This window comes from Taudactylus pleione, unplaced genomic scaffold, assembly GCF_031769625.1.
Source record: "Taudactylus pleione unplaced genomic scaffold, aTauple2 ptg000261l, whole genome shotgun sequence".
NCBI classification, from domain to species: Eukaryota; Metazoa; Chordata; class Amphibia; order Anura; family Myobatrachidae; genus Taudactylus; species Taudactylus pleione.
The window spans coordinates 1,940,360-1,955,345 of record NW_028284663.1 but is presented as its reverse complement, the minus strand read 5'-3'; the positions used below and the strand labels follow the sequence as shown (position 1 = coordinate 1,955,345).

Here is a 14,986-nt window from a genome sequence, read left to right as displayed (position 1 = left end):
TCTGGGAGCTGCATCACCAGGAAACTTAGTCAAGTTTTTTCAGTCAAGTAATCAATGTGAGAAGGTTGTTCTCAGGGACATTACAGTTTAATAATTTTTTAGGCCTGCATCTCATTTAGTGCTTCCACAAATCATTAACTTCCTTTCAAAATCTCTATAGAGGGCAAACAAATATGGATGCTAGTAACACATACATACCGTGTAGCAGTTCCCAGCGTGTCCTGTGATGGCAGGGGGGGGGGGGGGGAGAGAAGAAGGGGGAGGGGGGGGGGAGAGAAGAAGGGGGAGGATTTTGTAGTGCACAGAGGGGCATTAAATGACCTCACTACATCATGTGGTTATGTGACTGTGGTTGCCATGGTAGTCACATGACAGTCCGCAGAATTATAACACATTGATAACAGCATGAAGTAACAAACTAAGGAAAAATTGTAAGTATGAAGTTTGTTCTTATAGCTTGCCATAGTGACTTAAGTTTAAATAAAACAAAAAACAAAAAAACAAACACCTAATATTTCTACTTCAGGGTCCATAGGGGGTCCACAGGGTTGACCTTGGGGTATAGGTTGGGAACCAAATCCGGGCACCACGCAGTTAAAGCTTTTAGCTCCCAGGATGCACTTGGGTCCACTCTCCCTATAACCCCACCCCCCAGCCAGAGGCACCTCAGTTTAAGTTGGTGCCCGGCCGGAGTTGGGTCACCGTTACTGCAGGGGGGCTGCTTAGCAGCCCCTAAGCTTAAAAGAGTTTTATTTTATTATTTTTTACTACTCTTCAGAGCGGCAGCATCAGACTGTCCAATGGACGTCTGAGCTGCCGCTCCTACAGCCCGCCGGCGCTGCGACGCCAGTACAGATCTGGGGATCGCAGCGGGACCCCAGAGTCTGTACTAGCCGGGCTCTGGAGGAATCCCTGGGCTGCTGCCGGATCGACGGGGACAGGTAAGTCGCGTGGTCACCGCTTGCGGTGATCCACGTGTGAATATGCAGCCTTATGCCTCCGGTCTCTGGGGACAGACCGGAGGCGCTAGCGGTGGCGGCGGGCTCCCCCTCCATGGAGGCATACCCCGCGTGTCCACAGCCCACCAGGGATTATAGCGGCAGCGGGAGCCGGCATCCCGGGGGGTTAATTGCTAGCCAGGGGAGGAAGCCTTCCCTGTCTAGCGGCTCCTCCCCTCAGCTCAGTGCGCCTTTCAATAATACAGTCTGGCGTCGCTGAGCTGCTTCCTCCGTGGGCCACGCTTCTTCTGAGGTCTCCAGCGGCCATTATCTCTCGGTGGTGCTGCAGAACTCTTAGGATGTCAGTGAGCCCAGTTCCCCTGCGTACCTGACCATTTTGGGTGAGTGTACACAGCGCTATAGCCTTCCCAGACACTGAATCTGGGCAGTTGAATGTAGCGACATTGTGCAGTATATTATATGTCATGCTTATGTATGTACAGTGTATATGTCTGCATTGTATGTGACTTATGCTAGTGCTGACTGTCTGCTTTTTCTCTCACCTGTCAGTGTATATCTATCCCTTTTCTTTATCTGCCCTAATACAGGTGTACCTGGGGTGGTTCTGAGACCTCACATATATATATTTGTTAATATCTGTGAGGTTTGTCACATACTGTTGCGTGCTGCACGTTGCCATATTTTAGATGGAACTGTGAGTTGCATACGCTGATAATGGGTCCCTGCAGCTAATCTTAGCGTCAGTCAGGACCGGTATGGCGCTGCTTAATATTTCCGTCAAGATAGTCAGATATATCTGACCAGGAGATTGCACACGGTACTGCACCCATTATTGTTATCCTGCAAGTCCTAGCCTGCAGGAATTAGTGCGGAGGATTTTAACTTAGAAAGGTTTATGTATGCGGCACCATCTGGTGCGGGGCCCCTTGCACGACCCCCTTAAAGGGCGGTTTATATCTCAGGATCCCCTCCTTTGAGGATCGCCGGGCGGGCCCCATTGTCGTCACTCGCTTGGAGTTACTTCACCATACTGCCCTTTTGAACTCGGGGTATCTCGCAATTTCTTGCAATTCACCCCTGTGCAACAGACTGTCGCTCCCTGCCGGGGTTTTTCACAGTACATGAATTACCTCCGATACCACATCGGTCTGTCATTCCCCTTGCAGGGATTACCACAACGGCCACCCTGGTGGATGTCGTTTTATACGAAATACTAATTGGCGTGATATACGCCCTGTGGTTACTGACCAGTGGCTCTGCCGTGAACTGGATGGTATATTCGGCTCTTTCCCTCTCACATGGGGGGAGCCGATTTCAAGTATTATTATCCCTGCTTTGGGGCTGGTAGCCAGGTTCATTCTGGATATAGAGAATGTCGATCCTGCACCTGTATCATACATCTCCCGTTTTCTGCCCAGCGGGTGGATCTCATAGCGGGAGTCTGGCTGTCGCCAGATACGAGGAGTCACAAAGGCCTCCTGTTTCCCATTCCCTGAGGGTCCTCACAAGTAATGGAAATCCCCTTCTGGGATGGATTTGTATGTTAATCATCGGATTACAGGCATTAATACGCCTCCCATCCCGGCCTGGACGGATTTTACGGATCCGTAGGTGGTAACTTTGCCTGAAATCAATGTACTCGTTTTCAGGGCCTGTTGCCCGTCCTACCATGGCCATCGCATGGTGATGCTTTTGTGACGTTTTTCCCCTCCAACACGTCTGAGGTTCAAATATCTTTTGCCGCTCACATAAAATATGCAGTGGTCATATGTGGGATTACCTCATGGGATGCCGGTCTTCTAACTTTCAGGGTTTCGGCGGCGTCTGTATCCGCCGCAGTACCCTATGGCTGCGTTATGGGAAAGCAGAGGTGCACACTCCTTCCATGGGGAAGATCTTGTTTGGTCCTGACCTTGACAAGATCGTTGCATCATTGGCAGTATCACTAATGGGGAGATACCGTCTTTAGCTACTCCCACTACATTCGGACTAACTCTGTTAAGTCTTTTTGTCCTCAGGGTCAGCCTAAAGGCCTGTTTTTTCCTAGGCTGTCGGCCTCCATGGGGGCCACCATATCCAGTACCGAGCAGTCCTGGACTTCCGGACGACCCTGTTTCTACACCTGAGGATATACCCTCAGCCTGACGGGACAGGCCTACATCTGGGGAATTTCCAGAGTGAGGTACTGATTCTCAACGGCCTCTCATTGCTCGGGCAGCCTCCTCACAGGCATTGTTACACGGGCCCTTCTTCAGACCTGATCAGGGCCTTACAATCCCAGAAAGCTATACAGTCTTTGTGGTAAGCAGAGCTATTTCGGCCAACCTCACTATCTCAGTGAGGGACTGGTTGTTCTACTTTCTTTCTGGGGCGGTGACCCCCTGAATCAGATTCCAACGGTGCCTGGACTCAGGTGGAATCGTCCATGCTCCATCATCCGACGTTTGGAACCTGGGGATTTTAGGGTATATCTGAGTATTCAGGATACGTACCAACGGGTACGTACAGAGCCCTCTCATCAGCATGGGTTCAGGTTTGCTGTGCCACAGCAACACTTGTAAGTTTCGGGCTCTGCCTTTTGGGACTGTCCTCAACTCCACCGGGGTTTACCAGCCTTATGGATTTTCTGACAGTTCACCTGTTCAGGGTATCCGAATGCTCCTTTCTCTGGACGGTCTCCTGCTTTTAGCAGGATCACCAAGGTACTTTACCACCAGGTCAGGATAACCGTGGCTTCTTCTCGGCACAGATAATTAGTCAACGGAGAAAAAGTCCTCCCTACATCCCTCACAGGGTTTTCTTCATCTGGGAGCACTGCTGGATTCTCAGACTCTGAGAATTTTTCTGGCGTAAGACAAGATCTCCACTCTTCAACTTGGAGTGTGCGGATATCTACGCATTCGACATATGTCATTACTCTTTGTGATGCGCGGTCTACCAGAGTGTCTACCTTTTGGTAGGGTGGAATGTGCTCAGTTCCATTCCAGGCCTTGCCATAATTGACTCCCCTCCAGATGGATCGAGTTTTTCCCATCGGATCGCTGTTCGAACGATGATACTTTCTCCGGAGGCGAGTTGGTCTCTGTCCGGGTGGCTATGGCCATCTCGTCCAGGGTGTTCTTTGCTACAGACAGTGTCTGGTCCGCATTCGTTTCGGGGCAGTTGGACGTCTGTCGTTTCTGCCCTGCCACTTAACTTGTTGATACTTTAGGCTGTCTTGGACCTTCACTCTGGCCTAACCCATATGTCACGGTAAACCTGAATAGGTTCAGTCCGACAGTGTCACAACAGTGACTTCCATCTAGGCAACACTGGTAGTTGGGTGGCAATGTCAGGTATGTCATCCATTCTGACATAGTCCAAGGGTCTTCTCCTGGCCAACTCTGCAGTGTTTATTCCCGGAGCTCTCCATTGGGAAGCGGGCTTCCTCAGCCGTCGCGACGTGCATCCCGGGGACTAGTCTCTTCTCCTCCAAGAGAGGTTTCAACTCCTGGTGAGCAGAGGGGGCCTCCCTGAGGGGATTGATCCTCATGGCCTTCTGACTTGATCACACATTACCGGTGTTACAGTCCAGCTCCAGGAGTACTGAAGCTACCTTCAGTGACTCTTTGTCAGTGAAGTGGTCCTTCCACTTTGTGTACTTGTGTCCTCCGGTCTCCCTTCTTCCTCGAGGTCTTCGGAAGTTTAATTCGAGACGGAGGGGCTTTCCTTCTGGGGGCTCCAGTTCGTCCCAGACATCACTGGTACTAAGATTTTCGGAGTCTCCTCATCGATACTCCGTTCCTACTGCTTCACTATCTGGACCTGTTGTCTCAGGGTCCTTGTTTTTCCCTGGACCTGGATCATTTGTCTTTGACTGCGCCCCTACTGTGGTCCTAGGGCTTCCCTGGCTCTGTCTTCATTGAGATGTTTAGAGCAGATAGGCCAGACTTTGCTGGGATCTGCCACGGACTGTGGCATACATAATTCTTATGGTATCGTACCTGTCGATACGATCCTCCGGTGTCCAGGATTTTCAGATATTCTGGCATTCCTTCCGGCTGGCTTGGGTTTCACCCTTGGCCTGGCCTTCCTGACAGTGCGGATCTCTACACTGTCGGTATGGTTAAGATATGGAATTGCTCCGCTCTGGTATCCAGTTCATCCTTTGGAGTGTTTTCTGGATTATGCCTCCACTTGTCCTCCCTAGGGACTCCTGGGGAGTTAGTAGTGGTTCTTTGTTCCCTCCGGGGACAGTCAATGGAACCGCTGGTTGTGATAGCCATTACATGGTCTATTGTTTAAGCTCTCTCTCTCTCAGTGTGTTTAAATCAACCAGGAGAGTGTCTGAATTGGGAGCGTTCTCATGTGGCTCCCTCTTCTGGAGGGCATCATGTCAGGGTGTGAGTTGCTCTCGCCCTGTATTTCTTCTTAGAGTGGTTTTTAGGTTCCATATTATTCTGGAACTTATGGTACGGCCATTCAGTCAGCAGTCTTCTCGGCTGGTGTGGCCTCATTGACTGTGGTCCGGCCTCTTTGGCTTTATATGATCCGTTCAAGTTCCTTATGGTATTCGGACTCCTTATTGGTGGTCTGCGGTTTCTGGTTTTCACAGGAAACGATGGCCGGCCTATAATGAAATGTTGGCTGGATGGCCTCGTATGTCTTCCTCAGGGGCCTACCCATGGGTAGGCATTTCTGTCGTTGAGGCTTGTTTTTTCTCGGGCCATGTAACCCTCGTGGGCTGCTCGTTGTGGCGCCTCGGCTGTTTTGCCTTACTAGGTGTCCACGTGGTCTTCTGTCCATACCTTTTTAAGGTTCTAGGCATTGGTTTCCTTTGCCTCTCAGGATGCTTCCTTTTTGGCGACGGATTCTCCTCTCAGCACAGGAGCGTCCCCACCCTTGGTTGAACTGCTTTGGGACATCCCCAAGGTCAACCCTGTGGACCCCCTATGGACCCTGAAGTAGAAAACAAGAGATATGGTAAGAACTTACCTTTGTTATCTCTGTTTCTACGAAGTCCATATTGTCCACAGGGCGCCCACCCTGACGCACCTGGCTTCATATGGGCTGTGTTACTGGTCACCGGTTTCCCGTCCCCTTTTCTGTGAGTATGGTTCTAGAGTGTTCCAGTTTTCTCTCTTTTCTCTCCTCCTCCGGCCTTTGGCTACTTACAAACTGAGGTGCCTCTGGCTGGGGGGTGGGGTTATAGGGAGAGTGGACCCAAGTGCATCCTGGGAGCTAAAAGCTTTAACTGCGTGGTGCCCGGATTTGGTTCCCAACCTATACCCCAAGGTCAACCCTGTGGACCCTATGGACTTCGTAGAAACAGAGATAACAAAGGTAAGTTCTTACCATATCTCTTGTTATTCCCATGGTATTTCTGCGTTAATATTACGGCGTCGTGCCGGCGTTCCGTTTAAGACATTGAAGTACTGATCACAACACGCTTATCTTGACATTTTGTACATTTTGTGTTTTCATTTCTCTGTACAGCCGTCTTCACTTAGCAATTATGTGACAGATTTTCAAGAAAACCTGTTCTGTCCTCAAAATAGAAATGACATGAAATTCCCAGCAGATCCTGAACTTGTTGTTATAAGAAGCTCTCTGTCTCCTGCAATTAGCGAGACACAGAAAACGTCTCTTCATACAGATCAGTCACACACAGATGGACAAGTGTCCCATATCCTATTAATCAGCAGAGTCTGCTGGTGCGTCCCAGTCACATCGCATCGCCACTTCAGCGCATTTTCCGCAAAAAAGACGCCCCACGCTATCATAGTCTCACGGGACCTGGTGCGCCCAGAGGGGCTTCTTAGCGTGACTGCAGCAGAGTGTAAGGACACAATAGGAGCCCATTTTTGCACACTATAAATGAGGTATGTGAAATGCCTGTTGTGAGCCTGATTCAGAGACGGAGACCAATTCCAAAGCAGATGCACCCTCCGATTATCAGCCAACTGCGCATGTGCCGTACTAGGCAATCTCCGACTGCGCATGTCCTGCAGCAAGTGTATGTACCGTGATGGAGGAAACCAGAGCGGCCAATCCGCTTCTCTCCTTACCTGAAATGGGCATTTATAGGCGACAATCGACTGGTCACCCTGCAGACGCACAGAACAGCGCCATCTTGTGGATTTTATTTCAAATCCGTGAATTCCAGAATTGCAGATGTTATGGATTTGTCACTGTACATGTCCCTATTTTTCAGTATTGGCCAATCATGTGGAGAGAGATAAAGTGGACTAGTTGCCCAAAGCAGCCAATCAGCTTCTGTTATTTATCTAGTACCGTCTATAAAATGAGAGGTAGAAGCTGATTGGGTGCTTTGGGCAAAGTCTCCACTTTATCTCTCTCCAAGGCTTGACACATCTCCCCTGTATGAAACATGGAATATTGGGGGTCATTCAGACCCACTCGCGAGCGGCAGTACGCTCGCAAGTGGGTGGATGGTCCCCACTGCGCATGCGCACGACGGAGGGAGCTCCGTCGTGCGCATGCGCGAGACCCGGCGAGCGAAGGACTTTCCATCGCTCCGGGTCTCGCACCAAAGGGGGCGTGCTGTCGATGTTGATTGACAGCACGCCCCCTTTGGTGGGCGTGCCGGGGACGTGCCTGCCAGACGGAGGCGTTCCCATGGGAACACCTACCGTCTGAAGCCGGCCCCACTGACATCACTAGTGATGTCAGTGGGAGTGATTTTGGCTCTGATAGAGCCAAAATCACTCCTGGCCTTGCGGCTGGGAAACCCAACCGCAGGGTTCCCTCGCAAGTCCGATGGTCGCGATGGTCAAGACCATCGCGACCATCTTTTTGCACGCTCGTATATGCTGTGGGTGGTGACCCACAGCTATACGAGCGTCCAGGAGGACGCTCCATATTAATGGAGGAGGGCCCTGATTCAGAGTGAGCGCTCTGGTCAGAGCGTCCGGCTCTGAATCAGGGCCATTGTTTACTTTAAAGTAGGGGTGAGCGGGTTCGGTTTTACTCGGATTTACTCAGATCTTTAAACGGCATTTTATTGGCTATCGCCTATCATGTGTTTTGGATAGCCAATATAATAAATCCGAATTTGCGGTAAAGTGGCGATAAGAACCGAGTAAATCCGAATAAAACCGAACCTGCTCACCCCTTCTTTAAAGCAAGTGTCCTGGATTTATGGTGATAACATGGACTTTGGGCAGCCTTATGACCACAGTCCTCAGTATATGGGTACATTTACTACCACTTGTGATGCCAAGATGGCTTTCTCCCTGGCCAGTGCCTAATGCCACCCGTATATTGCAGAGTAGGTTGTCACCAGCCTATAGGAATCTACAGGTGTCCTCAAAATGAAAGTACCGACGTGTTTAGGTTATGAGTTACTGATGGGCACAAGATGAAGTGTCTATTATGGCTGCTGCCAGCATTTTGTACAGCATCTTAATCTCCATAATCTGTAAATTGATGTGCCTTCAAAGACGGGGATTTTATCTTCTACATTTATGATTTGTAGAGGTTTCACTCACGAGCCAAAATGGGAGTAATTACATCTTGTTAGTTTCATTGTTCCCTTTTTTTTTTTTTTTCTTATTGTTGCGTACGGAAAATGGAGGTGGCCATTTTGTGGACTGAGGCAGGTTTCCTAAAATGGAGCATAGCTATTCCCTAAAGACGAATGTAGCCTCCAAAGTATTGTAAGGTACCGGCCACAAAATGGCTGCAAAGGAACCGCACAGCCCAAATCACTGCTGTTTTTATACATTTTTTTTGTTTTTCGTCGTTTGTCTTTTTAAGCCGTTCTGCCTCTATGTCTAATATGTGCAAAGTATTTAATATCAGCGATTTGCGTTATTAAATAAGCCGCTAGCCAAATTTCACATACCCACCGTAATGTAGGTAACCGTATAGAGCACGAAGCGTGCTGCTTTGGATTTCATAAACTTCTGCTTGTAATAATATAGCTTTTTAGCATTTGTTAATTAACGCCAGCATTATAATGGTGAGCGGGCCCTTTCTTTCCTCAGGTACCAGTATTACCTCCAGCTAAGGAAGGACGTGTTTGAGGGGCACCTGCACTGTAATATGGAGCAGTACATCAGACTAGCCGCACTAGCTGTGCAAGGTAACGTACGTTTATAACAATTTCATTATCCACAGACGCAAGCTGCAACCTGTTCCTGCTATGTAACCACATCACTCTATCCTTGCATGTCTAACTATGGCGTACAGTGCTACATTATATCACCATCCAAACCGTTTTACGTGGAGTTTCATGACTAAAATGTAAATGCAAGATATGACCAGCGGGTACCCAGCAGGGGCCAAGGTGTCTGTCCTCGCCCCTGCTGACCTACTATGCAATAAAAGCCAGCCTGAGAAGCAATGATCCCCTCCATCCTGTAGGGGCAGCATTTATTTATTGCGTGCGCATTGTCAGTAGAGAAAAGCATCGCTGAGGACCGGAGCCGCTAGCGTACGTAATGTTTTGCACGTATGTCGTATATATTTGACTCTGCTGAAATTGGCATTATTGGGTTTTATGTGGAATTAGCTTTTAATTAGGAACGCTCATTTTCTATGTAGAACGTGCACTATGGCGTTTCATTTCCAAATGTCTCCAAGCTTCTGATAATGAATAAGGACTTGTTCTGTCTTGCAGTGGAATTTAAGGATTATACTCTCTTTGAGTCACATGACTTCCTCAGAAATTACATGCTGTTTCCTGCGGTAAGTTTTCACTTTGCATAAATGACCCCTCACAACTGTCCCCCTTTTGGACTTAAATCCCCCTGACCCTCTTTGAGGTCTGTTGTATAGGCCTGTACGGGTATAGTCCTGGTCCGCCAAACTTTTGCAACAGGCTCTGCAGCTAAAAAACTTCACTTACTTCTCTCACAATAACTACAGTCTATTCTGGAGCTACACACATGTAATTTCCTATTTTTATTTAATTTTTTTTATACATGAATGTAGAAAGTAAATATTACTGTATTTTATTTCAGACCCCTCACGGGTTCCTTGGCACTGTACAAGTAAAATACACTTTTTAGACTTCCCGCTGTAGCGTTACGCTTGCTCTGATCGGCTGGCGATATATAGTGGGCAGAAGTTATTAAATCTGGGTGGTTCATATAGAGTAAAAGCCCTGCCTGGCGTTTGTCTACCTTGAGTTCATATTGCTCCCTCCCCCACGTGCTCCTCCGTGGAAACGCCACCTGGGAGACGGAGAAGCGCGTTGGGGAGGGAGCAGCATGAGTTTTAAAGCAGACAAATTATATATAATGCTGCCGCTGTCTCCGAAGTGTTTTGCGGAATAGTGGGGAGAACGATGTTAAAAATAATAATCACTGAAAATGTCCCGCCAATATAGTGATTATTGCTGAGAAGACGCCAGAATCCGCGTTTTTTTTTTTAGCTTTTTATATTGAGGGTTTATTTTGGCTGCCATGGACACAAGGTGCAGAGGAATGTGAGACGTGTTATAACAGTTGGTGAATGATCTGCTCGTGCGCCCAGTCCCTGCAGTCCTCGCCGGCAGATAAGCACAGGTTCATGTTGCTGCGCTATTTGCAATCTATTCATGATGTTTATCTTCCATAAATGATTATTACAGAGCCTGTCATCCTGCTGGATCCCCATCAAAGGGAGTTCTCACTGTGCTGCATATAGATTTTAGTTTTCTGTCTTTTGTTTTGCAACAAATATTTGTATTTTCAATTCACAAATCAAATACATTCCTTGTGAAATGAGAGGAGTATTTATGGAGCGTACACAAGGTCAGATGAACGATTGAACGATTTTACCAAAGTTTTGAACGATTTTGACTGCATTAAAATGAATGGAATCGTCCAAGTCTGACTGCAAACACATCAGATGTCCGATATCGTTATCGGACAAACGGGAACGCGCATCGTCCATTGTTCAGGCATGTCAGAGTTTCCTTCAGATATGAACGACTCAACGATTTTCCTTCAGATCTGAAGGGAAAATCTGACCGTGTGTATGCACCATTACTCTGCCGTAGACCTATGATGGACAGTCAGTCTTTGCCGCGGATAAATGCTGCCGTTGGGACTGGATTATTATGGTTTCAGAGCTCCACACAACAGTCTGAGCTACAGTCACTTTGACAAAGCTGATTTGTCCTGGGTGGGCTCTGGATCTACAGTATGTGTATATGTTGGTGCAGCAAATTTGGAATATAACAGCCTCCGGGATACTGAAAGTGCAGATATTGTGATTTATTTAGCTGCAAGATTTAGGGGTCTCTGTACTAATAATCGCGATCATTATGTATCCAACTCGCAGGGGACACTTTAATTTTTAGTGCAAATATTTCCGCTATATACAAAGGGGGAACTCGCAGGGACAGTGGTCAGTGTGTGACTGGGACATGAAGGGCCCACCGAGGAATGCAGTGATACTTAGGGGTGTGGCCAGCCTCCACGGAGGCTTGGCTAACCATTAGAGAGAGCATGGTCTGGACCCCTTTAAAAAAAAATATATAAAATACTGCTAGATCATGCAAGATAATGTACCAGATTAATGACAGCAATGCATTGTAGAAAATACACTAGTCCTGTGCAGTATAATGCATACTTGCCTACATTCTGGCTGCTTCCTCCGGGAGGAAGCAGCCAGGTTGGTGTAGCAGGGGGGCGGGGCCTGTATAGAGGGGCGTGGCCGGGCACTTTACAAGTGTTTAGGGGCGGAACTGCGGCAGAGCCACGCAATAGCGTCATTTAGGCTCCGCCCCCACAACAAAATGCCGATATTTCCGGCATTGCTATGCGGGGGGTGGGGTTATGATGACGCGATTCAGCGCGAATCGCGTCATTAGCCCCTCCGCAGCGGTGGTTTACCATTACTTTGCGGGGGGGACTGGAAAAGTCGGGAGGCCTGCCTACTTTTCCGGGGGGCCGGGAGCGGCTCCCGATTTTCGGGAGGCTCCCGGCCAAATCGGGAGAGTAGGCATGTATGGTATAATGTAACATATATGTATAATGTAAAATTCAAGTGTGCAGTCTGTAACATGATCTCTAGAGGAGAGGGTGGGCCCGCAGGCAGTGGGGCCCACCGGGGGTCTCCCCTGTACCCCTGTGTGCCTGTCCGACCCTGACTGTGGTTGCGAGTTATATCACCGGCATTTAGAAGTGAACGAGTTCTCCGGGGGAAGCTGACACTGCGCTGCGCTTACGCATAGTGTCAGCTTCCGAAGCCGGCCGGGGTCTGTGAGAGAGAGATTGAAAGATCTCTCTCCTGCACCTGAGCCCCCATAGAACTTTATACCATCTGAAGATGGTGCAAACTACTGGAGCTGAACTCCGAAAAGCTTTGCTTTTTTGGAGTTTAGTACATAGGTGTCAGATCGTAGTCCTCATGGATAACAATGGCTAATGCGATCTACAGCGTTAATTTGCACTTTGCCGGAGATTTATGTGAAATCTTCTGCATGGTTCTTTTACATAGGAACAATACCTAAAATTCTACAGAAACTTCCGTTTCTGCATAATATTAACTAACAAAGGGCCTGATTCAGACCCACTCGCGAGCGGCTGTCCGCTCGCAAGTGGGTCGATGGCGTGCATTGCGCATGTGCACGACGGCGGGAGCTCCGTTGTGCGCTTGCGCCAGACGCGACGAGCGAAGGACTTTTCTTCGCTCGTTGTCTGATCAAAGGGGGCGTGCTGTCGATGTTGATTGACAGCACGCCCCCTTTGGTGGGCATGCCGGGGGCGTGCCTCCCAGACGGGGGCGTTCCCAAGGGAAGCCGGCCCACTGACATTACTAGTGATGTCAGTGGGAGTGATTTTGGCTCTGATAGAGCCAAAATCACTCCGGGCCTTGCGGTTGAGAAACTCAACCGCAGGCTCCGGCTCGCAGTTGCGATGGTCAAGACCATCGCGGCCATCAACCTGCACGCTCGTATAGGCTGTGGGTGGTGACCCACAGCTATACGAGCGTCCAGGAGGACGCTCCATAATTATGGAGGACGGCCCTCATTCAGAGCGTGCGCTCTGCTCAGAACGTCCGGCTCTGAATGAGGGCCAAAGTCAGTGATACATAGGCCCCTTAAAGCTGCAATGTAATTAATATTTATTAAAGCAAAACTAGATTGGGGTTCGCCTTTAAAAAGAAAAAAGAAAAAAAAAAAGCTTTTGTTTTCAAATACTCACGGCTAACTCGCCGAAACAACACTTTCAGCGATCCAGAACTACTTTCATTTAGCCCATTGACTGTTCCGATTCTAGGCAATTGTAGTAATATTCTAATCTAACAAATGCTGCTGGTTGGTTGTAGCTACACAGGACACAAACCCCTATAAGCACTTACTACTCGCAGCTGCTGGTTGACCATAAATCATTTCTTTTACCTTCATGGTTCAGCTAATCATTTTAATTTTGGAAGTTAATGATCTTTTTGTGCCTGGGTGCTAATGACCAGTCTGTCCTAGTAGGTCTCTGTCTGCTGTTTGTGTCACATCCCGTGAAAACCGCGCTGGCCCCCCGGCTGCAGAACGTTTCCTGCTCTGCAAACAGTGATAATATTGTTCAAAGACTTTTTTTTTTTCTGTTTTGGAACCTGTGTTCTCCAATGTGAGACCTGAACTGTGCTACATGGTCTCCATCTGTCTAAACACTAGCCGCATACAGGGGCTACTTCCCCATTCCACCAGCAATAGATGATACTTTGTGGTTTTTGATAAAGGTAATTGTAAGCCCTGGATGTTATTGTATTTGTTACCAGTTATCTATATACCGCGCACGCATTCCGCAGCGCTTTACAGAGAATATTCCACCATTCACATCCGTCCCTGCCCCAGTGTGGAGCTTACACTCTATATTCTTATCCCTATCACACCCACACTAGGGTTCATTTTTGTTGGGAATCAATTAACGTACCAGTATGTACCACTAACCGAGTACCCGGGGGAATCAAGGGGAGAGCATACAAACTCCACACAGTCAGGGCCATGGTCGGAATTGAACCCACGCTGATGGCAGCACATGCACAATAGGAACCCCGTGTCATAAACCCGTAAGCCTTCACATCACAAGGGAGGAGCTGCCCCTGTGGGTAAGTGTTCATGCACACAGTAGCGGATGCAGGTGAGGGAGGGTGGTAGGTATCACAATTTGCTGCATCCCTCCCTGTGTAACAGGTTCCCCGGTACTAACACAGGACACTATTCGGGAGAAGTTTGATTTCTCCATCAAAAGTTGATTTTTTGGGGTTTTTTTTCTCGGCTCGGTGCATTGTGCATGTGGTAGTTGTACGGACATGTAGAAGTTCGCTGATCGCTGGTTACCTCTCCCTTGCGCGTACTTGTATGACAGAAACAAATACCGTGTGCAGGGCCCCGGGGTAAGGACTAGTGAGCTTTGCAGAGCACAATACCCATTGCCTGGAGCCTGGTTTTCTGAAGGCGCCTGTCATTCTGTGGTCTCGTTGTGTTACATTCCCCGTGTGTTTTATTGCTTCATCTGTCAGCCACACTTGGAACAACTTCAGAAATGTATTCAGGGCTATTGAAGCGGTGATTTATTTCTTGATAGAGAAGCGCTGTAGAGGTTTCCGCCATGTAGGCAGATGTGAAGGACAAGGCCAGCGGCGAAGGGCTCCCGCATGAAGGGCGGCCACTTAACCTATTGTGCAGATGGAGGCAACCTGTGGCTCTCTAGCTGCTGAGGACGACAAGTCCCAGAATGCCCTAGCAGACTGCGGTGATTGTTACAACCACATGTAGACTGCATCTGCCCAATAAGTGAAGTTCCTTCTCAACCTATGACTGGTAGTGCTTGCTGGAACTTGTAGTTCAACAGCAGCTGGAGAGCCATATGTTGCTTACATGTTTCGTAGTTCAGGTTTGTTGCAGAGTCGCCTCCTGTCCAGGATCTCTGGTCCTAATGTGGCTCCGCTGAGCTTTCCTTTCCTGTGTATGTCTCCATGGTTAGTCTCATTGGCCTGGGAAGTTTTGGGGGGGGTGGTGTAAGCGGATACAGTGGCTGGCAACGCTGACATAAGGCGGATCTAGGTCTCCTCGGGTATCAGGGGTTTAGCTA

The 14,986-nt window shown here is 48.6% G+C and overlaps 1 protein-coding gene across 3 annotated transcripts in view; it reads left to right on the top strand.

Moving 5' to 3' along the window:
• The window catches only part of PTPN14 (protein tyrosine phosphatase non-receptor type 14), a 158,283-nt gene that overhangs the window by 99,237 nt on the left and 44,060 nt on the right, over window positions 1–14,986 (top strand). For all 3 annotated transcript variants that reach the window (XM_088481051.1, XM_088481049.1, XM_088481050.1), the window contains exons 4-5: window positions 8,948–9,045; window positions 9,583–9,650. In XM_088481051.1, the coding sequence (XP_088337177.1) occupies window positions 8,948–9,045; window positions 9,583–9,650 (166 nt within the window). The remainder of the gene's footprint in view (window positions 1–8,947; window positions 9,046–9,582; window positions 9,651–14,986) is intronic.